Source organism: Periophthalmus magnuspinnatus, chromosome 14 (genome assembly GCF_009829125.3).
Source record: "Periophthalmus magnuspinnatus isolate fPerMag1 chromosome 14, fPerMag1.2.pri, whole genome shotgun sequence".
In the NCBI taxonomy this organism is placed as follows: Eukaryota; Metazoa; Chordata; class Actinopteri; order Gobiiformes; family Gobiidae; genus Periophthalmus; species Periophthalmus magnuspinnatus.
The window spans coordinates 15,295,220-15,320,797 of NC_047139.1; the positions used below are offsets into that span (position 1 = coordinate 15,295,220).

The 25,578-nt window shown below is 39.5% G+C and overlaps 2 protein-coding genes across 2 annotated transcripts in view; one reads left to right on the top strand and one right to left on the bottom strand.

Annotated features, from left to right (window-relative positions):
- capn5b (calpain 5b) overlaps positions 1-25,578 on the top strand; it is a 72,635-nt gene that overhangs the window by 24,147 nt on the left and 22,910 nt on the right. The window contains exon 3 of the mRNA XM_055226460.1: positions 17,996-18,127. Within this exon, the coding sequence (XP_055082435.1) occupies positions 17,996-18,127 (132 nt within the window). The remainder of the gene's footprint in view (positions 1-17,995; positions 18,128-25,578) is intronic.
- Positions 21,090-21,569, bottom strand: ompb (olfactory marker protein b). Its single transcript, XM_033978505.1, has one exon. The coding sequence runs from the start codon at positions 21,567-21,569 to the stop codon at positions 21,090-21,092; it is 480 nt and encodes a 159-aa protein (XP_033834396.1).

Sequence of the window (25,578 nt, forward strand, 5' to 3'; positions counted from 1 at the left end):
TGTGGGTCGAGGCTAGAGTAAACACTAAACTACTTCCTGTTTAGCATCATCATTTTCTGCATTTATATCACTTCTCTGTTCTAAATTTTGTTGCTGCCCTCAGTGTTTACTGTAATTTCAAGTAGTTGGTGACATCACTCAGGGTTGCCCTTATTACAGCCAGCTGTTTCTGATTACAAACATCTGGCTGCAGAATTTGAAGTGCGGACACCTGTTAGACCAGTGTGGGCCAATGTGAAGAATGACGTCCTGCCTGTTGCCTTGAGCTCCTGTGATGGAAGAGAATCACTACTGGACAATAACTGACTCGTGACCTCTTCAGGAAACTAATCAATGTCATTTAAGAGCTGCTCTCATGAATACAGTTCATTTTCTAGAGAGGACAGACAGGCAGGCAGTATGTGTATTGTACCTTTAAGGAGTTGTATGTATTCTGTGCTATTACAGTTTTAAAATATTACAAACAACCTGGGTTGCCAGTGGCTTAACCTGCAGATAGAGGACACATACAAGTTTTCCTCATTCTCAGTATATGGACACAGACTCATTCTGCTTTCTGACTGGAAAATCATTTTACGAAAACAAAACACTAAATAATAGCATGAGTAAACTGGCCATTGTGTCCAATGTTGAAATGAAGATTAAATCAGCATCACAGTTGTTATCAGTAAAACCTATATTTGATTTGAACATGTTTAGCTCATATCTGGGGACACCTTCATTATCATTCAGGGCTATGACTTTGCTGATCTCCACAGCAAAGTCATAGCCCCCATAGAACAGCAGTTCTATAGTCTCCCAGAGATTCAGTGCATTGTGACTTCTTGGTGCATGTGAGCACTGACCATTTTGCACAAATCAACCTACTTTATGTAACATTTTATTTTAATAAATGAATGGAATTCTCATTTAACTGTAAATGCCTAAAGAAAAGTGGGTGGGGCGGAATAAGGAAAGGCAAGTTTATTCGTATAGCATAATTCATACACAAAGTAATTCAAAGTGCTTTACGGAATAAGATAGACTTTAAAATCACAAGATAGATAAATTTTTAAAAAATCATAAAATGAACATTAAAAGAGAAGAGTGCAGAATAAAAACCGTTCAGTCATATGTACAGCCTTGTCAAAGTAGAGGCCTATCTCACATCTTCAGGAAGATTGTTCCAGTTTTTAGCTGCATAAAACTGAAATGCTGTTTAGTCCTGACTCTGGGCCCTATCAGGCCGGTCCCTGAAGTCCTCAGAGTGCGAGATGGTTCATATGACACTAACACGTCAGAGATGTACTTTGGTACTAGGCCACGGAGAGACTTTTACACAACCAGAGCTGCTTTAAAGTCTGTTCTGCGAGCCACAGGAGCCAGTGCAGAGACCTGAGCACAGGACGCATGTGCTTGCATTTGTGAGGTGGACAGAGATTTACGAGCTGCCCTATGCTGCTTGATTTACTTTTTTTCCATTGCATTTTATTAAACTTTCTATTGCTTGATAATACTGTTGTTTTTTTCCAGCATTTGGGGTATGCTTTGTAATGTACAATATTAGCTTATCCCTCTCTTCTCCCCTCTGCAGACCCCCTTTCTTTCCATCCCTCTGCGCATCTTACCTGCTTCAATTACCTGCTTATTTCCATGGAGATAGTATAATGCAATACTGTGGAACATTCCCTACAAAGCTATAACATAGCCATGGAGACAAGCAGGTAGTGGAGTCTCTAAAAAATGCATCAATTACAACATTTCCATGTATTTGAGCAAAATACTGTGTCTTGTCCCAGTACACATATACAGTATTGTATAAACAGGTCAAAATAGTCCACAGTGAGCTGTCTGCATCTAACTATAAACCATTTTATTGTCCTGGAATCAGGAAGTGTGTTATTAGCATGCTAGTTGTTAGTATTACCATGACAAAACTCTTTGGTCTCTGTGAGCTGTCAATATAACGTATTATATAAACTCATTGCAGTGAATGATTAGGATGCTCAGAATGCATAAGGTAAGTGGTGAATTGCTTTGGACCACTGCAAACCAATTAAAATTAACGAGTTCATTTTTTTTTTTTTTTTTTACGTTTTGAAGACAGTAAAAATCTGGTACAGCGTCCATAGTTGTCACTTCCATGTCTTGCTTTTGGTTCATTGATCAGTAGATGGAGCAGATGTGGGTTGCATACTGACATAGACTCTTTTGTCAGGGGACGACAGAAAAGGTCAGATACGAGGGGCCGGTGGTCTGACCGGGGTATGGAGGTGAACAGTGGGTATCACACAGAATGTTGTGTTTTCATGACTGCCTTTGAGCTGATATACAATATTGTTGCAATCTGATGTAAGGAAATACACTGAAGTACTTGGTTATTTTTTTACACAAGGGCTACTGTAGTAATCTGGCCCATGCCAGATTGTAGCTCTCTGAACTAAGTTCTACACATTTCACAATCTGGAACAGCTCTGGCTGAAAGAGATCAGGAAAACATGGAACAACATGATGAATATTTGAATGTGATTGGTCGAAGCATCCCATCAACAGAGCAAGCTAAAAATGTTTGTTACATCCAGTTGAGAGAAAAGCAGAGATAGCTTCCCTGTCTATAAATGCACAAAGTGCTAACAATCTGCATGTTTTTTCACAAAGAAAATAGTGCATATTGACACTAAATTAGGCTGAAGTATGTTGGCATCGCGATGTTTGTTTTGGTCCAGACTCACATCTTTGTAAAGTATTAGGGAAGTGTGTACTTTGGATCCCAGGCAACCTTTTTTAAGTAGAATAAAACATTCTGGAAGAAATTATATTACCATTCATATTGCAATTGGGATTCGTTTTGTTGCCTTACTGTAGGCCGTGGACTATGTCATGGCAAAACAAGAACAGAACAATTGCAGTGTCAACACAGTGGAGCCAAGCTCCCACCTGTCCAGTAACTGTCAATAGAACATTCTCATAAACTCGCCGGCATTTCAACCAAAGTGTCACATACAAAAGCAGTTACATATACGTACAGGCATGGGCCGTGTAGTGGCTCCTGTACTTTGGGTCCTGTAAGATTCTACGATGCGCTGAATTTGAAAACAAAGACACTGGATCCAGGATGCATTTGAGTTATTTGATGGATGTGTAATGTGCCTGCAACTATCACAACAGTAACATAAACTAAGATGGACACAGAGAGCAGGATTATTGCAGGGATGGACGTTGGAATGATAAAATAAAACTAGAAACAAAAGCAATAGTGGTCAACAAAAATTATGACTACCCAGCCAAACTTTCCCCTCCTCCCTGTACCAGGTTAGTGCACCCATGACCACATGACCCTACCACCTCTCTCCTCCAGGGTAGCACACACAACAACAACAACAACAACAATAAAAAGTGACAACTCTGAACTTAACACAAAATGCCAGATCATTACAGTATACAGTGGCCTTTTCAATTTACAAAATTCTTGTAATAACATGTTTGTATTGGTAAGTTGTACAGATGTCACAAGTGTAAGAGATTAGAGTTTTACAGTAAAATTATGATTACAAATAACCATGCAGTAGTGTCTGGTGTGTTCATTTTGTCTTTATCTTGTGTGGATATCAGTCATGTGTTGCTGTATTTTAGATACTTTTGTGGAAGGCTCTGATGTAACTCAGTGTTGTTGCCTGTAACCCACAATTAGTCGGGATGGTGGCAGGCTCAAAGGTTGAAGTTAAATTCCAATACCACCATTCTGTCAATACCTGTGTGAATATGCTTTCTGTGGAAGTGAGGTGTCGTGGTCAGAGGGGCAGCCGTGTCTCCTGTCTGTCTGTCATGTTCACCTTTTTTGTGCAATCATGAACATTGTTACTACAGAACATAGAAAGCCAACTACCTGACACTATCCCAGTCACTTGATTTTGTGTCATGGTGAACTTTCAAGAGTGGCAAAAGATCAAATGATTGGTGGAAATCACAGCGGCAGAAAGGACTATGTAGGCGGGGCAAAGAGTTCAGAACCTTTAACAGTTGAGTGGGGCACATTGCACAATTGTGGGGGTGAGAGGTTAGAGGTCAGGCAGGCTAATGGAGGCTCCTGACCATGAGCTTGGGTTGAGCTGCTCTCTCTGAAGGACAGCTCAGTGCTTATACAAAAACATTTAGCATTAAGCTGTCAAAGGTTTGACTGACATGCCATGGGAACACACACATTTGGACTATAGGTTAGGACTGGTCCAACACACATCACATAAAACATCTGCGAGGCTTTTTTTGCCACTACTGATACTTACAAAAATGGCTTTGAATCCTACCTGTCCAACTACCGTAAATTTCGGATTATAAGCCGCTACTTTTTTTCCACGCTTTGAACCCTGCGGCTTTTACAGCAGTGCGGCTTATATATGGAATTTTACTGGATAACGGCCCCTGGGGGGCGCTCTCTAGCTGTAAACGTAAAAGTGAGACAGACGTGGGGAAAGATTCTGCTCTGAAGAATTCACTAGTTTTGATTTTGAACGATCATTTTGCGCATCATGAAATGGGTATGATGCAGTTTTTAAGATAAAGAAACAGAAAGGAAACAGAGCAGGGGTCGGCCTTTAACACGCAAAGAGCCATTTGGACCCACTTTCCACGTAAAATAAAACACTGGGAGCCGCAAATACTTTTTGACATCTAAAATGAAGATAACACTGTATAATAACAATAATGTAACGGAATAATGTAGGTTTTACTTTCACGGACAAGCCTTCTACACGTGGCAGATAAATATGGCAAAAACAACTTAAGTGCATTAAAAAAATACAACTCACCAAACCGCTGCATCAGAGGGAGCCCTGCGCTGATTATGTGATTATGTCTACTCTACTCCGCAGTTTCTTTAAAAAAACAACAACAAAAAAACTCGTAGCGTATCGTTTAATCCCAGGTGCTTATTCTCCATGTGCCAAAGCAGTTTTGAAGGTTTCATTGCCTCATTTGCTTTTCCCGTATGTTACGCAGAGCGGACTCTGTGCGTGAGAGTCACCTGTAGCGACAAACCCAGATTTTAAGTAGGCATTGTCTGTTAAATTTATCTTTCTTTTTCTTGGAGGTCGTAGTCTCTTCTTCTGGCTCCTCAGTTGTCCTTTTCCCCTTTGTTAAAAAGATCTCCAAAGACTTTTGTTTTGGCTCATTTTCACTCGCTTGTGGCTCTACTTTTGTGCGTCGTGTCTGATGTGTTAAACGTGATACGTCACCGCGGAGACAAGAGCAGATAATAAACTTGCTACTACATCAAATAGATTTCTGTGGCGATTTCCAGCAGGATTTTCATGATACATCTACGGACGAGCTTATTAGTGTGTCATTAGGGACGGGCAAAAGTTGCTCCTGACCCCTGTGCGCACAACGTCTGAAAATCAGGGCTCTTTACGCAGGACTGTGAGCTGTGTCTGTCAGTTCCCAAGCCACGCAGAGCCGCAGTATGAGGCTGAAAGAGGCGCATACGGCTCCGGAGCCGCGAGTTGCCGACCCCTGAAATAGAGCCACTGCACGTAAGCTCGACATCAATGAATCCAACTTGGTCAATGTAAAAAGACGACAAAAGTTTTCAGAGGAAATAAAAGCAGATTTTCCGTGTTGGTGCAGCTTTATTTTCTAAACCTGCAGATGTGTTCATCCCGTGTTGATGTCGTGTTGGTGCCAATTTTCAGGCACAGTTTAAAAAAAGCGTGTCGGTGCACCGTCTTTCTGTGTAAATATCTCATGTTACAATATGAAAACCTGCGGCTTTTATTCAGGTGCGGCTTATATATGTACAAAATTGATTTTCTCTTCAAATTTAGCTGGTGCGGCTTATATCAAGGTGCGCTCTGTAGTCCGAAATTTACGGTACTTTATATTAACTCCCTTAAATGATCTCACATGAATACTAGGGTTGCACAAAAATATCGATTCTGCAATATATAGAGATCAATCGATATGTCTGGGGTTTTTTTTAAGTTTTTTTTTTTAGTATGCTCTGTACATATTTTTGGACTGATATGTAGAGCCGATTTTGATTATTTCCCTTTTTCCCTTATCTCATGTGAATTTAATGCTAACTCATCCAAAACCCTATTTTACTACAAACTAGATACAAGACCTGTTTAATGACATTTTGTGCTCTTCACATTTAAGTGTCCAAATAAAGTGTTGTGTATATTTTTCGGGCATCTGATTAACCCAAAGAAAATATCAGCCTTTGTGATGGCCACTCCAAAACATTGACTTTGTTATCTTTAAACCACTTTGTAACGAATTTGGCAGTTGCTTTAGGTCATTGTCTATTTGAAAGACCCATTTGTGCCCAAACTTTAACTTTCTGGCGGATGTCTTCAGATGTAGCATACATAATGTTCTTTCCTCCTGATTCCATCTATTTTGTAAAATACACCAGTCTTTCCTTCAGCAAAACAACACCACAACATGATGCTGCCACCCCCGTTTTTCACACTTGGGATGGTGTTCTCAGGCTTGCAAGCTTCCCCCTTTTTCCTCCAAATGTAACAATGCTCATTATGGTCAAACAGTTCAATTCATTCCAGTTCAACAGTTCATTCCAGTCTAATTCTCAGCCCCAAACCCAACTATACATACCTCTCCTTTGAAAGCCTCGCACTCTCCATTACGTGCCCCAATTGGAAAAACCAAAAAGCTTTTATATTTATAATAATTTATCGACCTCCTGGTCCATATGCCGACTTCCTGACAGAGTTTTCTGATTTCATTTCAAGTTTAGTTTTGAATTGGGAAAGGATTGTTATAGTTGGAGATTTCAACATACATGTTGATAACGGCAGTGATTGCCTCAGTAATGCTTTTGGCGCGCTCCTGGATGGGATCGGTTTCACCCAGAGTGTGAATAAGCCGACTCACTGTCACAATCACACTCTAGATCTCGTTCTAACCTATGGTATTGATATTAATGATCTAATTGTCCTTCCTCAAAACCCTATACTCTCTGACCATTTCTTAATTACCTTTCAATTTATACTAAAGCCCGAACCAGATACTATTCAAATCTAATAGAAGTAAACAAAAATAACCCCAGATTTCTGTTCAGCACTGTAGCCAGGCTGACAAACTCCCACACTGCTAATGAGTCTCTTATCCCCTCGAACATTAGTTGTGATGACTTTCTTCACTTCTTCGATTACAAAATTACAACCATTAGAGACAAAATCAACAAAGCTACTCCAAAAATCAGCTCTGAGCTAATCCAGTCTGTAATACCAATATCCCACATAGATCCTCTAATAATATTAGATAAATTTACTCCTGTTGATGAGGTGGAGATTACCTCAGCCATCATGTCGTCCAAACCATCAACTTGTTTACTCGACCCTATTCCAATCAGACTCCTCAAAGAAGCCCTCCCCCAATAATAGATTCCATCCATAACATAATAAATATGTCCTTAGAAAATGGCTACGTTCCTCAGTCCTTTAAGTATGCTGTGATTAAACCCCTTTTGAAAAAACCTAACCTAAATCCTGATGAACTAGCCAACTATAGACCTATCTCTAATCTTCCCTTCCTCTCAAAAATTCTAGAACGAGTGGTGGTGAAACAGCTCTGCCGCCACCTGAAGGACAATAATATATTTGAAAAATTTCAATCTGGATTCAGAGCTCACCACAGCACAGAGACTGCACTGCTTAAAGTAACAAATGACTTACTACTAGCTGCTGATAACGGGCTGGCTTCAGTCCTGGTCCTACTGGACCTCAGTGCAGCGTTTGACACCATTGATCACAACATTCTACTGCAGAGGTTAGAATGTGACATTGGAATCAGAGGGACCGCCCTCAAATGGTTTAAATCCTATCTATCAGATAGGTACCAGTTTGTTAGTATAAACCAGAGCACCTCTCCCTGTTCTAAAGTAGCCTGTGGTGTTCCACAAGGATCTGTGCTTGGTCCAATCCTATTTACTCTGTATATGTTGCCATTGGGTAACATTATCAGAAAACCTGGCATTAATTTTCACTGCTATGCTGATGACACTCAGCTGTACTTATCAATGAAACCAAATCAGACTGATCAAATAGATAAACTCAGTGCCTGTGTGAAGGACATCAAAACCTGGATGACCTTGAATTACCTGCTCTTAAATCCTGAAAAAACAGAGGTCATTGTCGTTGGTCCCAAAGGTCAAAGAGATTCTCTGTCGGACCAGATAATCTCACTCGACAATGTGAGTATAGCTTCTAGCCCTACTGTAAAAATCTTGGAGTCCTATTTGATCAAAATCTCTCATTCACAGCCCATGTAAACCTAGCTTGTAAAACCGCATACTTTCACCTGCGAAATATAACTAAAATTAGAAATATTTTACCTAAAAACATTGCTGAAAAACTCATCCATGCATCTTCCAGACTTGATTACTGTAATTCTCTGTTTGCCGCCTGTCCCAAAAGTACTATAAGGAGCCTCCAGTTGGTCCAAAATGCAGTGGCCAGAGTCCTAACAGGAACTAAAAGAAGAGACCACATCAGTCCTGTACTAAAATATCTGCACTGGCTTCCTGTTGAGCTTAGAATCAAATTCAAAGTCCTCCTCCTGACATACAAAGCCCTAAACGGTATGGCCCCATCCTATCTGCAAGATGTTACCAGCCAAACAGAGCACTCCGCTCTCAGACTGCAGGACTATTAGTGGTTCCTAGAGTGTCCAAAAGTACAGTGGGAGGGAGAGCATTCAGTTACCAAGCTCCTGTGCTATGGAATCAACTCCCTGCTGATGTTAAACAGGCCCCCACAGTCTCTGTATTTAAGACCAGGCTTAAAACCTTCCTCTTCGGTATAGCTTATGACCAGGTTACTTAGTGAGGGAGTTAGGGAGTGACATTAAAACCCGGGATAAGATAGGCTGCAGTAGGAGATAACTAGCTGGGGGAAGTATGGCAACCTGAGCACCATTCTCTGCTTTGTCCTATTTTCTCATCAGCAATGCTATTCACATGTTGTCCCCTGTCCCACTCCCCCTGTGGAGTGTAACTCTTTCAGATGCCCCGATGACAGCTGGACCCTCTCCTCCTCCCCGCTTGGCCCTCCTCCACCCGCCTCCCTCTCCTCCTCGCCTGGCTCTCATCCTCCTCGCCCGGCCCTCCTTCTCCTCGCCTGGTCTTCCTCCTCCTCGCCTGGCCCTCCTCCGCCCCCCTCCCTCCTCCTCGCCTGGCCGATTTTTCTTGTTTTGTCTGATTTTTCCTGTTGTTTGATTTTCCTGTTTGTTTTTGTGTGTAGGCAGCACGGTGGCTGAGTGGCAACACTCATGCCTCACAGCAAGAAGGTTTGGTTCAATCACCGGGTCGCCCAGGCCTTTCTGTGTGGAGTTTTTCATGTTTCTCCCCGTGTCTGGATGGGTTTCCTCCGGGTACGCCGGTTTCCCCCATCAACCAAAACATGAACGCCCTTCGAGACAACTGTTGTTGTGATTTTGGGCGTTACAAAAATAAAATGAATTGAATTGAATTTTAGTTTGGTCAGACCACATTACATGTCTCCAAAAATTAAGGTATTTTTCCCTGTGTGCATTTGCAAACTGTAGTTGCTTTTGGAGTAATTGCTTTTTCCTGACAGAGTGGCTTTTCAGCTCATGTCAGTACAGTACTTGTTTCACTGTGGATAATGACACACTCATACCAGCTTCAGCAGCATCTTCACAAGGTGTTTTGCTTTAGTTTTTGGGTTGATATGTACATTTCAGACCAAAGCATGTTCATGTCTGGGACACAGTTTCCTTCCTGAGTGGTCTGATGGCTGGACTTTTCCATGTTGTTTATACTTCTGTATAATTGTTTGAACAGATGAATGTGACACCTTCAGGCATCTGGAAAATGCACCCAAAAATGAACCAGATTTGAGCAAGTACACAGTTCTCTTCCTGATATCTTGGCTGATTTGTTTTGACTTTCCTATGACGTTACACAAAGAAGCAGTGTGTTTCAGGTGTGTCTTCAAAGATATCCAGAGGTTTGTCTCTAATTAAGTCAGATGTTGTCAATAAACTTATCAGGATCATGACATCATGATCTGGGTTTTTCCCAAATTGTTTAAATGCATAGTAATCTTCCTGTATATAAACTTCTGACTTTGAAGAAAGTTATGAACAATTGTCTAAAAAAAACCCCTCTCTCATTATTTTGGCATTCAGCAAATATAAATTATTTTGGCAATCCTAATTGACCTAAAACAGGAAAAGTTTAGTCTGATTTCATGTCAGACAGTGAGAAAAAATGTGTATGTGTCTTTTTCTGTAGTGTATGTAAATTTCGGGTTTCAATTGTATATATCGGCCAATGGAATATTGGTCTATCTCTAGCCTTACCATTCTTAGAACTGCAATAATTCAGATGCAACGTTACAAGGGCACGGGTAGTTTTTTTCAAAATCCGTCTGTGGAAGATAGGGCTTTACTTTAGCAAGGAGCATCAACTGAAAGAAGCTGGACTTTATGACAGAGCTAATGTGCTTATGAAGCTAATGTAGAACCCTGGGGCACACTGTCCTCTAAGGGACACACAGAGGAGTAGTACTGTCCTAAGTTAACAGAAAACTCCTGTCTGACAGATAGGATCAAAACCAACAGAGTGCTGTACCCTTAATGCCCACATGTGTCTCCAGGCACGACTGAAAGACTGTGATCCACGAAGAAGACAGCCAATTAGTCTAAAAGGAAAAGAACTGACCAGGCCATTAAAACCTTTTACAAGAGCCGTTTTGTTCAGATGGAGGTAAACGTGCAGTTGGTCATATGCAAGCTTCTCTAAAACCTTAGACAAAAAAGGCAACTTAGGGATGGGTCTAAAATTAGAAAGAATATTTGGGTCACGATTAGGCTTTTTGATGCCTGGCTGGACCACAGCATGTTTTAGGGCAGTAGGAAAACAACATTCAAGTTCACAACATTGGCAATATAAGGTCCAATAGAATCAAAAAGTCTTTGAATAGACGACTTGAACTAATATCTAGTGAACACAATGAAGGCTTTAGCTTTTGGCTCAAAACACTCAAAGACTATATTCCAGATTGTTGGTGCTACAAGGTCCACAACAATCTCAGAGCAGAGACGTTATCCCAAAAGAATGATGAGAAGAATGACAGTGTAGAAGAGGGCACAACAATATTTGCGTCCCATGGTTTTACAAGAGACTTCAAAATACTTAAAAGCATCTGAGGTTTGTGGCAGTTTGTTGACACTCAACAATAACTTCACAAACCTGATGCAATGTGCAGTAGTTTTATTCATTTATTTAGTGGGATGCGCACTGATTGTGTTGTGATAGTGCTCTAAAGAGAGACCAAAGTAAGGGGAGAACATGTTAATACCTTGTTTTTGGCAAATATAGCGTTTTCAAAAAAATAAAAGGTAAAATGGTCTAAATATGTTAGGTGTTAGCAGTTAATACCCCATAGAAGTAAAATACCTCCTCATCTCTTCACCACTGTATTAAAGCTGAATCTGCTGTGCTGAAAAGGTGACTTATTCATTGGGCAATTGTATCCTGAAATTCCAATGCATTTTGTCATTCTACATGATCAAAACATTGATTTTGTTGAGTTTTAACACCGGTTATAAGGAATATCCACGTGTCAGGACATGTATCATATCAAGGTATGAGTATCATATCGTGGACCCTGTTGTGTGGTACTTGGTAATATCTAACCCTAATCAATAGATGTAAAAATGAAGGTCGTCCCCTTAGAATTTATAAGGAGAGGTGGTTAGAGTAGCTAAAGTAAGTAAGAGTAACGTTACTTCTAAATAAGAGTGGTAGAAGTACAAAGTAGTGGTCCAAGAAGTTACTCAAGTAAGAGTAAAAAAGCATTTGGGAAAACTATTACTTATGTCAGGCTAACGTAAAGAGTAACTAATATCTGATTGATAATTTGAAGTTAATGTAATTGGAAAGACAAAATGTTAAACAATGCACAAAATCTGGTATTTTCAAAGGACAGACACAAAAATGAGAAACACACATGTTCAAATAATTTCATATTCCCAGCATAAGGTGCCAGTACCTTAAAAAAGTTACTTAAGTAAATGTATCTGAGTGCTACCAGCCGCTGATTTTAAGGTATCTGTGAGGTTTAAAGTTTTGACGACTCAAAGAGCTCAGTGGAATCAGGAAATGTGTTTTTGCCCCCAGCTCAGAAGGAGTCCCCGCTCCTCCTTTCTCCATCAATCAATGCAGCTACTACCCACGGGAAAAACCTGATGAGAGGTCTTAACACAGACAGCACGTCAACATTTGACTTGAGTAAAAGTTCTGTTGTCCTCCATATGTGGCAAAATCTTCCTTTTAAAGGGCCCATATTACACCATTTTCTGATCTATGTTATAATGTTTCCCCATCACACACATACCTGGAGTTGTGTTTCATTCACACAAACCATACATATTTAGTTCTTCTCTCAAACGGAAAAAAGTCCATTCCACATGTCTTATAAACTCATCATGGTGAACAATTAGGATGCTCGGATTGCACAAGGTAATTGAGGAATAACTTTGGACCACTGCAAACTTTTAAAATGAACTAGTTCTGTTGTTTGGGGTTATTTTTTGTTTTTGTTTTTTTTTTTTTTTGGGGGGGGGGGGTTTGTTGTTTGTTTTTTTGTTGTTGTTTTTTTGTAATTTAACGGCGCTGTACCCACTATTTTTACTGTCTTAAAAACATGAAGTTATTCCTCACTTACCTGATACATTCTTAGCATCCTAATTATTCACCACGATGAGTTTATAAGAGCTTTTCACAACACTCAAAGTCCATTGTGGAGTTGTGTTGTATGGCAATGCTAACAATAAATAGCATTCTAACGCACACCTGATTACAATAAAATAACTTCAAAAGCCGCCTACACAATATATCTGTACAGAGACAACACAATTTTTCCTCAATAACATTACATAGGAAAAAGTCAAGCACAGCACCTTTAAGCAGGGATCCTCTTACTGTTTTTGGATACTCTGCTCTGCACTGCCTCTGCTGAGTAAAAGAGACTATAGCAGTGCTGTAGTGGGCAGCCTGACAGTATTGCAGTGATGGAGTTTGCTGAGTAAGTGTAGCCTGACCTTGGCCATGCTCTGTGTGGGCTTTAGTTTCGTGCTCAGGACTTACATTATGCACCACATGATAAAAGGATCCACACACTGTTCTTTCAGGCCCTGCTGTCAGTGAGGGGACATTTTCATGCAAAAAAGGTAATTCAAAAAATAATGATAGTGACAAAAAACACTGACTCGACAGTTTTAGAGCTTTTAATCACATTATAATTGCATTCAAGATGTCACCGCTCCAATCTACCCCGATTTTCACCGCCACCTGTCACGATAACAAAATTTGAAGTGCGATATACTGTATTATTGAAGTAAATAGGTATGATGAACGATAATATTGAAGTCAAACCATAAAGCAGAATTATCCACAAAAAAATATTCTAAATGTACAAAAATTTTAAGCTGCAGTAAATAAATAGTAGAATTCAACTCTTAAGTAATTTGTTTGTGCAATTTTAGCTCATAATTCAACTGTCTACAGCTCAAATCACATTGCAGAAAAAAATGGCAAAAATTTTACAATAGTGCAAAGAAAAAAAAACACAAGATAAATATTGACACCCAAAAATGATTGTTCCATCCTTCGTTCTCCAATTTTATTTTCTTAATTGGTGATATACAGGATTAGACACTGTTGCGTATCAATTTAGGCAAAAAATGGAAAAAAACAAAACAAAACAAATGTTGTGAAAAGCACTTGTAAACTCATTGTGGTGAATAATTAGGATGCTCGGAATGTGTTAGTAATGTGAGGAATGACTTTGGACCGCTCCAAACAAGTAAAATGGCAGTGAAAATCAGGTACAGCGCCTTTAACTGCTTTACTTCTAAACTGAACTGGACAAAGCCGTGGCCTTCCTTTTTATGACTCCATCCAGTCATTAGAGCTGGGTGTGGCCTTCCTCCTCCCATCAGCGGTCAGCAGGTCGTCCGTGACCCGGCCCTGACCCCAGCACTTGTCTGTGTGTCTGTGTGTGCGTGCGTGAAGATAAAGAGCTGTTCAGTGTGTGAGCAGGAGCAGACTGCCTCCTCAGCTCACAGGGACCCATGGAAAGCAATCGATACAGGCCAAACTCGACAGCGTGCTCTGGTGAAGGTTTTTCCAAAGGTTTAAAGAACAGCATTCAAACCTGCTCTTGAGTACCTTTGCTTTGGCTTGCCATGTTTTAGAATTGAAAATAATCTTCTGAATATAGACACCTTGTTCCTAAAGGTGCGTGTCATTGCTGGAAACTGCTAGGATGCAATTTTCTGTTAGCAGACGGAATAAATGCAACTTTTTTCTGAGTGTAATTCAATAGACCTAGCTAACAAACAGAAACTGTAAACAAATAGGTGTTTCAGTTTTAGATAATTAAAAGGCAGTGTCCCTTCTGTAACTTGACCAGAACTGAAGAAGCTGCATGAAGGAGCGGCGGAACGTCTTTACTCTTAAAACCATTGATAGAATTTTGTTTAATTTTGATATGGATCTTACCTGGACAACTGAGTGATTACACAGACATCTACCAGGTATCCACGCCGCAGCCATGTGTTTGTTATCATTGCAGCCCTGTGTGATGTCACCAATTACTTAATATTAGCAGTGGGCACTGGAGCAAGGATATACCCATTTTTAGTTTTTTTTTTTCTTACCACAAAGCTGCACATACCCAGTTTGCATTAAAATTACCAAAAAAGGACTAGGAGCAGTAGACAATGCTACTTAAACACCATATACACAGTTTAGTAAAAAAGTTGATTTTGCATTTAGATCCACTTTTACAACAGATCTGGATTTTTACCTGTGACGTCACAAAACTGGGGATTTCAAAATCTCTTTTATGGAGCTTAGAAGGAGCAAACATACTTAATAGTATTCATCAAACAAGTGTTAATGAAGCAAAATACAACGTTTTCTTTATTTTGAAGAGGGAACACTTATATATTTATATATTTACATATTTACGAATAAACACAGACTTCACACAGACTTTTAAACACAGACGTCATTTTTTTGTTTTTTTTTTCTGGTAGAGAGTCTGTCAGGTCTGTTTTTACCACAACCACATCTACCAGTCAAAGTTGCACGTACACAAATAACCATTTCCGTTACTATTTAGTGTAATTTAGCAACACCTTCAATTGATACTTTACAGTGACATCACACTGGGGGGTTCAGCATGTATGTCTATGGCAGAATGTTCAGCAGTTGCCCTGGTGAAACAATGCACACATTACCAATAATTGCCACAAAAGTTAAAGACAGACTGAAAACAAAATGATTCAAATTACACTTTCAGGAGCCTGTGATCAATACAAGTGGTCATGGTCCTGTTTGATTTTTCTACAAAAACGGTGGGAGTGACTGATTGAAAAACTGTTGGCTGATGCTAGCAAGCTTGTGATTGTAATGTTATTTGAGAGAGACTTGTTTAACAGCACAAATCAGCCCACCTGTTGTAATCCCAGGTATATTAGTTCTTTGTAGTCAAATCGTTTAATAACAGAGCTTCAGACAGAGCATGCCTACAGTTAGCATCCCACCCCCAAGCAATGTTGATGACATCAGCAAAACATCAATAGGGGGCATCTTTTTGATACAGAAAATGTTACAAAATGTATCTAATAAAGTGGCTCGAGGCTCCTTGCTGTTCTAAAACTGCATGGAGACATATAGAGTCTGGCCCTGTTGGTGCACGCTGTTAAAAGGCATTATTGTGATCTATTCTTCGCACACATTTGTCATAGCACACAAAAGGCACAAGGACAGTGAGTGCCAGCAAATTGCTAGTGTCCCCCGCAGGCCGCCGTAATCCTCCTACACACTCTCCTCAGAGGCAGGAATGGACGCGAGCCAGGCCTGCAAGACAAGCCCTGATCCAAGCCAAATCACAATCTGAATGTGTGTCAGAACTGCTAACCTTGTAGTTTAAAGGTCCTATATTACGTAAAACTGACTCCTGTGAGATTTTAGCCATGTTAGAATGTTGTTACTCCTCAAAAATATGCATGGAGTTGTGCTTTGTTTCATTCACACACGTTTAACACACAAACCCTGCATATTTAGGCTGAGGTCTTCTCTCAAACCATGACGCCATGAGGAAATACAGGAAGTGCTCCACTGTGTTTTTAAACTCCATGCACTTTCGCTAATTTGCTCATTTCAACACTGGAATTTCCAATCTCTACTGAACAAAAGGTATCATTTGGCTGCACCCGAATTCATCCAATCCAACGTTACACTCCCTCAATCCACTTCTATATACAGTCTCGTTCCAACCAACAGTTAGAAGAAAAAAAATCTGTTATCGTTTATCCCTAGTGAAGAATCTTACAATTACTCTTGACTTTAAATTTATTGGACCACTAAGTACTCTCTTACACCCATTTTTGCTCAGATCTAATAGCAGTCCATGTACACGTGTTTGCTCAGCAGCAGCGATTTCACAAATGCACGACATGGTGAGGATACTACGTGGGCAGAACAGATGCTCGCTCCTCTTTCATACTTCTACAACACTGCGAACATATAGGCCGTATATTACTCACCACCCACGCAAACAGAAGGGAGATAACAGGAAAATACAAGTGTGAGTGTCAATATAACCTACAGACTTTGACATATGAGAGGGGTGCAGTGAATAGCCTACTAAGTGAACTTTGGTGCTTAGATAGATAGAGATAAACACTGAGAGCAATTTAAACTGATTTATCAAAATGCATGTAAACCCAGGAGCTAGGATTGAGGTGTTGTTGTTTGATTCTCCTAGATCCCAAAAATGCATCTACAGAAGCTGGTAGAGTACAGCCTAGAAGAGGCATTCAACTGCACTGTGTAAGAAACAGCCAGGGAAATGCTAGACATGTGTTTAGACATGTATTGACTCGTTTTTCAGCAGTGATGGAAAACTACAGATCTGGTCTATTTTGTTTAAAGAGGGGATATTATGTAAAATCAAGTTTTTGAAGCTTTACTAACCTTAGTAACATAGATACAATTGATAATTGATAATCCTCAGACACTTAATACACAAGGTTCTTTTAAGTTCTATTAATAAATTAATTATTAAAGTCCTGGTTTAATCCAAGTCTAGTCCTGGTCTAAGGTCTAGTCCTGCCTAGTGCTGGCCTGTGGTTTAGTCCTGGTTTAGTTCTGGTCTAGTACCTGGTTGAGAAGCAATGATGGGAGACAGTGATTGGCTGACAGTTAGAAACAAATGACAGGAAGGAGGTGCAAGGCAGGAAACAGGACTGTTTACACAGCAATAGGTTTTGATATTGGACTGGCAGTTTTTTGGGGATCGGGAAGCTATTCTGAGGTCATAAATACTGTGATTGCAAAATACAACACATTTAGGCCTCATATGTTTACAACTGAAAGTGAAACTAAACACTAGGTCCACTTTTTTCACTAATAAACTGTGCATATGGTGTTTTAATGCCATTATCTACTGTTTGTGTTATTTTTTGTGCCATTTGTTAGACCTGTTAGACCAATCACACTTTTCCTTATACCCACAGACGCCACTTTTACACTCTCTTCTTTAGTACTCCAGGTACTGCCCAGTTTACTAGCTTCATTTGAAATGTGGTTGTGGGAGGGGTTTATGAGTTGAGTTCGACTTCATGAAGTTTGCAGAGGTTCAAAGTTATTCCTGAATATCCTAATTATTCACCACAATGTGTTTATAAGTGTCACGAGAATGCTAACAACAACTAGCATACTAGCGGACTTATTTTGACCTCAAGAGCTTACACAATATATCTGTATTGGGGCACGACAGATTTTTACTGAAATACCTCTAGGCTCTTTAAATACAGCCATGTAATTCTTTGATTTTAAGAATGTAACAAAATTAGAGTAACCTTGTCAGAATGTAGTTACTCCAAATGAGTTCTGAAAATGTATGTTTAGTCCATGTATTGTGCGTTTGTCATGTGTGAGTGCTGTGTGTTGCAGGAGCTGTGTGAAGATCCTCACCTGTTTGTGGATGGCATCAGCGCTCACGACCTGCACCAGGGCCAGCTGGGCAACTGCTGGTTTGTAGCAGCCTGCTCCAGCCTGGCCTCCAGAGAGTCCCTGTGGCAAAAGGTCAGTCCAACACCCCACACAATCCCTCGTTTCTCTCTGATATCGTACTGTGTGATATTGGTTACCACCTCGCCTTACTGCAAGAAGGAGTTCATCCAATCAAAAAGTAGAATGAGCCTTTCATGAGTCTCTCACTTGGGTTGCCAGTTTCAATTCTGAAATCGAGTTGGTTTAAACCTAAAAGGACTCTCTGATCTGAAATCTTCTGTCTAGGGACAAAGTATTCATTCTGCTACATTTACAGTAATGTTGATTAATGTACACTGTTCCTAGTAAATAAATAAATAAAACTAAACCCCAGCCCCTGCAGCTAATCATCAGTCAGTGCTAGTTCAGCCTCTGCAGCTCAGGAAGTGAATCTCTGCTGTTTGAGATGCCTTTTAATTGTCCGTTGGGGACAAATAAAGTAATTTTACTGAATTGCAGGCAAATTATGAGAAATGTATGGAGACAAAAATGTATGGCAAAACCCCACCAGAAAAGTTGCATAGTGTACCTTTAATATTACATTTCTTCCATATTGTTTCCCGCACTCTTCATGCGCTTGTTTGCTCTTTCCACTTCCCAGGTCTTCTCCTCGGGTCTGTTAGCTTTAGCCACCATTAGCATCACGCACAGCTAATGGAGAGCGTTTCCTGTGCTTGCCTGTATAGTCTCTGAGTCGCAGCATGAGCAGTAATTATTCCATCTGCAGTGTTTAAGTGTCCATTAGGAGCCCGCTGATAAGGAGTAAACAGGCTCAAGCAGAGGGTCCCGGGGGGCTCTTCCCAGGCGGCATGCGTGATTGGCTGAGGCTAAAGCTCCCTCCCCTAGGACCCACTGAGGCACTAAGGCGCGGTGCGATCAATGGCCTGCTCCTGCACTCCACACTCAATGGCTTTTTATTCGCCGCTCTTTTAATTCACAGATAACTAGTTGCTGTAAGAGACTCTTGAAGTTACAGATCGATCAAACGGCAAATTAAAGAAGTTTTTAAAGGCACTGTACCTGATTTTTACTGTCTTAAAAATGCGGAAAACGGAACTAGTTCATTTTAAACGGTTTGCTGTGATCCAAAGCTATTCCTCATTTATGCATTCAGAGCATTTTAATTATTCACAACGATGAGTTTATAAGCACTTTTCTCAACATTCAGGAGGCCAGAGCAGTGTTTTACTGTCATGGTAAAGCTAACAACAACTAGAATGCTAGCCGCGCTATTCCTGAAACTTGTACAGTAAAACACTTTATAATTAGATGTAGACAGTACTGGTGTTGCCACGATACAAATTGTTACAACTCGATTTCATATCTAGTTTAAGTATCAATTAGTATCTGATTTTTGATACTTTTGACAAACCTACACAGCGGACTTATTTTGACCTCAAGAGCTGCTTACGTAATACATCTTTACTGGGGCAAGACACATTTAGATTTTTAAATCCTGGATTATCATTAAACAACAAGAGGAGGGGCACTGAGCATTTTGAGTTCTCAAGAGAGACAGAGATTTGGATTATTGAATTTTATATCAAGGAAACATCACAACACAGTCATCTTCTGTTCAAGACTGTTTTACATTAGGAAGCAAGCAACATGATTCAAACCTAAAACAAAGTTAGCATAAGTACCGGTAATTAAGTTGTGTCATTGCCTGATTTGGCACCTGGTTCGATTTGGCATGTTTTGTATTTAACTGTATTGTATTGTTCATCTTATTCATATCAAAGTTTAAGTATTTATTTATTATTAGAAATAGAAATGATTAAAATACAGGTGAAATACATTATTTTTACAGACTCTGAGCATGTATTTACCAGTAAAACAGTTTAAAACAGGGTAAATTTGATCGAATGACTCTCAAAAATTTGAAAAAAAAAAAAACAAAACTTAAAAACATAATAAAACTTAACACGAATATTGCCTGAAATTGCCAAAATATATATATAATAAATATTTGTAAACCGTTAAAATGGCCTGAAATAAATAATGTCAAACTAGACAAAACTATTTACATCAGTTAATTATTGTATTCATGATGTAAACTGTTCAGTATCTCAGAATCTCCAGGGTTGAGTATGAGTATAAGGATCTGTATGCCTGACAAGCATCTGCTGTGATGCTTGTCAGGTTTAATAAAATGTGCAATCAACTGTTATGCAATAAAATTAATTCATAAGCAACGATATTTAAGTTAATAAATATAGCCAACTCCCAAAACAAACATGCCACATTTTACATCACACAGCTAAATAGAAAAGTTTCACTGACTATGTTCACAGGCACACCAAAAATCAAATTATTGTGATATTGTACATTTTATAATCTGTAATCTGATTTCTTTGGGATCACTGGTCCCCCAAATTACTTACATCAGATTTTGAGATCTACATGTCATTTAAATCATCTGAAAATCCAAAAATATGATAATTATTGTTTTGTTATTGTTTTGCTATGCATAGCCACTGTTTCACAATATTCTCAATATTAAAGAGGGGGTATTACACTTTTATGGGGTATTAGCTGCTTGTTTTTGATGTTCTGAGTCTCCCCTCCCTTTGCTCCCTATGCTAAGTCACTCCTCCTCCAGAGCATTTTTACAACACAATCAGCATGTGTCTGCTAATGAAACACCTGCACATTGCATCAGGTTTGTGAAACAGTTTTGTATCATGCTTTTGTGTATTTATAGAAAATTGTCGTGTGGGAGCATGGATGATGTGGGCTTCTGGACTGAGCATTGATTGTACAGCTACACGTAAGGGGGGTTCAAATAGTACCCAGCAGAGATCACTAAATTAGTGAGACATGCATGGATGACATCTAAAACCTCTTCAGGGATGTTGATGAGAGAACAGTTATAACATGGTAAAAAGCTTTAAAAAATGATTTTGCATAATACGCCCTTTTTTTTACCTTTGTGACGTTCCATATAACTTGAGTGCCCTAAAAGCCTCATGGAACATAATGGTAAATGTAAGTGTCAGCTGTCCACTGTGAAAGTGATGGAGCAGTCCACTGTCTCTGGGCTGCAGCCTTCAGCAAACGCAAACAGGAAGTACATGACCTTGCGCACTTTGGCCAGCTCGGCGATCCTTTCCCCGAACTCATGTGCATCGGCCTCGTAAGACTGCACGGGCGTGTTGGGACCCCCCTGCCCCCTCCAGAAGACCCCCGTGGGCTCCAGCAGCTGCCTAGTCATCAGGTGGGTCAGGTCGGGGGTCCAGAGCTGGGAGGTGCCTGTGATGGTGAGGTGTCCAGGCTGGGTGAGTCTCACGCTCCAGTGGGAGAAGGACAGGCTCTGATGGGCGAAGTCCAGCCTATAGACGGCCTCGTTGGGTTGGAGCAGCCTCTCACCCTCTTGCCTCTTCTGGCCCCTCTGCTGCAGCGACTGGACCCGTAGGCGCATCATCTCAGTCAACTGGGTGTCCAGGCGGAACGCCACCTTCAGCTCTGCAGACATGCTGCTTCCTGCTAAATGTGGAGGACTGTTGAGCAGAAGATAACTATGACAGAATCTTCTAAAGCATTGATTTTCAACCAGTGTGTGAGGGAATAGTGTGCATTGAGGGATTGCCAGATGTGCATTGGAAAAATGTCCACCTTGAGTTAAAGAAAACATCATATATATATTTTTTGTAATTTTAAAATTGCAATATTCATCTAAAGGACAAAAACAAGAACACTGCAGTGCCCAGCGGGAGTAGACATTGCCGTGGACATCATCACAACAAAGCTCCGTGAAGTTGCCGGCCCCTTAACAGACACTCTCACACTAGCAAGTAGCTGATTTTTCTTTTTTTATTTGTACCAAAATGACGATGTGATGCTGTCGAATCCTACGCATATCACTGATTAAGAAAATAAAAGTGGAGAACTAAGCAAGTACAGAGCAGTGGGTGTATCCTGGTGGTGGTGAAAACGGGGGCTGATCAGCAACATTGCTCAAACATGCACGAGTCACTCCAAATACAACTTTGGGTGAATAAATGGTGAGGAGAAACAACTACAACACGGTTAAAAGCTCTGAAAAGTCAGTTTTGCATATTAGATTTGTTGTGACAGATTCACAAGTTATCTAATGTAATAATTTGACCTTTTTGAGGACCCTGAGTAAAATTCTGAACCAACAAAAGCCACAAAAATGACCACTGTTGTAAATCCCGAGTCAGGCAATGACACAGACATTATTTACACTTTTTTACTCAAACTGGTGTAATTTTAAATGCATCTTTTTAACAGCAAAAGTTTGCCTCGACTCAAAAAGGTTAACATTTTGTTCTAAAGTTACTAGGCAGTATCTCTAATCGGGCTGTACAGTATATCAAAGTGCGAAATTCAGCTTTTAAAACTGACAATCTGATCAAACAAATTATATTTATAGATTATTTTTTGACTGACATTTTGATTTAATAACGCTTCTGTATTTGTTCTAAAAAAAAAAGTCTATTTTTTGTGTAGTCAAATAACAATTACAATGATCAACTACGATTATTTTTAGCCAATCAGTCACAATCAAACACACAACAAAAGCAAAATGTCAATCAATTAAATTTTCAAACATTAGAAAAATGTAAAAATTGTCTGAAATCAATCCTCACCTCACTGTGACGTTATCTGGGACACTGTCTGGAATGCCTTCTCTTTCTTTCTCTGTAATCTGTAGTATGCTGCTGTGCATTGGTTGTCAGACTGGATTCGTTGTAATGTTTACAGCAGTAGCAGTGGGTGGGTCAAATGCTTGGCAACCACTACTACGGGTGAGGTGTACAGGGGGCACAGGAGCCACTGTTTGTCACATAACGAACCTCAAGGAGAAGACACCAGTTAAGGACAGACTACTCATTTCATAAAAATATAGTAAACATCATTGCATTGAAGATTCTACAAAAGTATTGCCAAGATGTTACTTTAAAAAGAAGAAAAAGAGAAATTTTACTTCTTTTTTGCACACGGGAAGCAGACAGGACTAGGAATATGTTTCAATCTTTCTAATCTAATAAGAACTGGGTGTGCAAAGTGTGTTCTAAAATTGCTGTACCAAAATTAGCTGATACAAATCCATATAGCAAGAAAATAAATGTTATCCTATAAATCTTACAATGAAATGATGCAGTGATTTAAAAGTGATGTGTATGTAGTTTTATGGAGGTGGCACGTCACCTGCACGATTCCATGGAAATAATAACAGTGAGGATGAATGTATCCTAAAATCCTAAATATCCAGACTAATAATACAACACTGTAAAATTTGATGTATGTAGGTGCGTCTGTAAAGGCTGATCCTTATGTCCCGTATGCCGGGAAAAATGTATTCTGAGATATAATGTTACAATGTCCCATATAAATGTAGTTGATAAAATGAAATAATAAAATATCTTTATAAAAATCAAACATAAATATTGAAAAATATAGCTTTGCCTGTAGTGTCTCCCTTTAAATCCTGGATTAGTCTTGTTTACAGGCCTTCTACATGATTTTTCCCCATGTTTTTGATCAAAATGTGTCTTGCCTCAGTACAGATATATTGTGTAAGCAGTTCTTGAGGTTTCCGTGGTGCAGTGTTTTGTTTTTCCTCATCCTGTTTCTGTTCTCCAGAGACCCCTCCCCCTCCAACTATGAGCCATGTTTCTATGGTTTGCTCTGGAGCAGATCAGTATGGTCCACTGTCTGCTCTGAAGGAGGTCTAGTCCTTTTTGGGTCTGTGTAAACTTTAGCTAAAGGAGGAGCTACGTACTGTACTGAGACCTTGTGATGCCATATTTCCGCTGATGGCAATGCAGTGTAGACGTACAAAGAAGTGACAATGAGCCTGAAGTAGTTTTTTTTTTTTTTTTGTTTACTCTAGCTTTAGCCACGTCTCACAGCGCCAACAAACTTGTAATTACTAAACGTCTTTTTGTAAACTGCTGAGATCGGCCTTACGATTAAAACGTATTATTCAGGTACGATTTAGATTATATTTATTAAGAAGAAATGAGGTTTGCTTGGGTGACGTCAGTGAGTGCATGTATATGAGTATCCCGATTATAATCCTGATCTATTCATATCCATTATTTTATACCTTTAAATAAAATAAAAGCAGTCTATGTCAATACAACACCCTTTTTACGCCTTCATTTTAAAGTATATATTGTTCCTTTGTTATTAGGTGTAAAAGTCTTAAGTTTGCAAGATTACCATATTGTTTAGCTCCGATGGTGCTGCCACGGTTGCCCTAGCGATGTTTCTAAATATCCAGGATGTACTGATTGCACATTTACACAGGGATATGAATATCCTGGTTTCTCTGAGCACATGTAAACATCATATCCAGAATACTGTCATAACCAGGACAAAGCTCATAACTGGGAAACTCGAGTAGCAGAGGCCCCTGGACCCAGAGCTGTGCCCTGAGGAAGGTGACGGCATTAAGCTAAAGGCACACTAAGACATTTTTCGTCTGATTTTCAGTTGTGCCTTGTCACTCCCAAACATTGCTAGTCGAAGGCAGTTGCAGAAGTTCCAGTTTTGTATTGTTTGAATCGCTAAGTGTGTACAGCGGAAAGACAACAACCAGACTCCAGCCACAGTCATTCAAATATCCATACCCTCCTAGTATAAATGCCTAAGTTATTTTTGGCCAAATTGAGTTATTTGTATAATTCTACTCTCCAGGCCCTGCTCGTTCTGTAGGTGTCATTGGCTCCGTCTTCACCCAATTAGAAAGACGACTCCTTGACTTAGGTAGTTTGTGTGCCATAGAAACACATCGTAGTCTCTGCTGTCTCCAAGTGAAATATGTTAGTTCATATGTCAATTTTTTTTAAATTAATATTTAAAAAATATATAATGCCTGAAATTTGATTCAGGGACAAGAATGATTTAATATGGAGTAAACTTTGTTACAACTGTTTGCAACAGCTCTTCACCAGTGAGACTGAATAATCTTAATATTAATAGTTTATATTTAGAAAACTGAGGTACATAGTTTTTGAATATTTTATTTCACTGTCTGGGCTGTACAGAAGTTTGGCCTCCAATGAAAATCAATAGAACTCAAGTGTAAAACTGCCAAGTCATGGCCAATTCTTTGCACATTTTTTTTCTCTATTATACTCTATGTCAGTATGTTTTTATATTGTTTTGTAAGTACACATACTTATTTTTCTTTATCTTGATTTATATAGGGAAAGCCCAATGAGAGCACTCAGACTCTCTTTTACAATTACAGAAAAATACAAACAAAAACAAAACAAATAAGCATATAAGTGAATTTATAACATTGTGGTGCAATGGTATAAATGTGTGAGTATAAATGTTTGTCACCAGATTATTAAAGTGCATTTGTGACACCTTGAAAGATTCCATTTTTGGGGAACAAAATAACCAAAAGCCCTTTTTCCCATTTAAGTTCTGGTGCAGCTAGTCCTTATGACTTATACATGTCATTTGATCTTGTTTCAAATGTTCCAATGTCAACATTAAACAAG

Coding starts and splice junctions, on each gene's coding strand:
- ompb (XM_033978505.1), bottom strand. CDS start 21,569: ATGTCTGCAGAGCTGAAGGTGGCGTTCCGCCTGGACACCCAGTTGACT.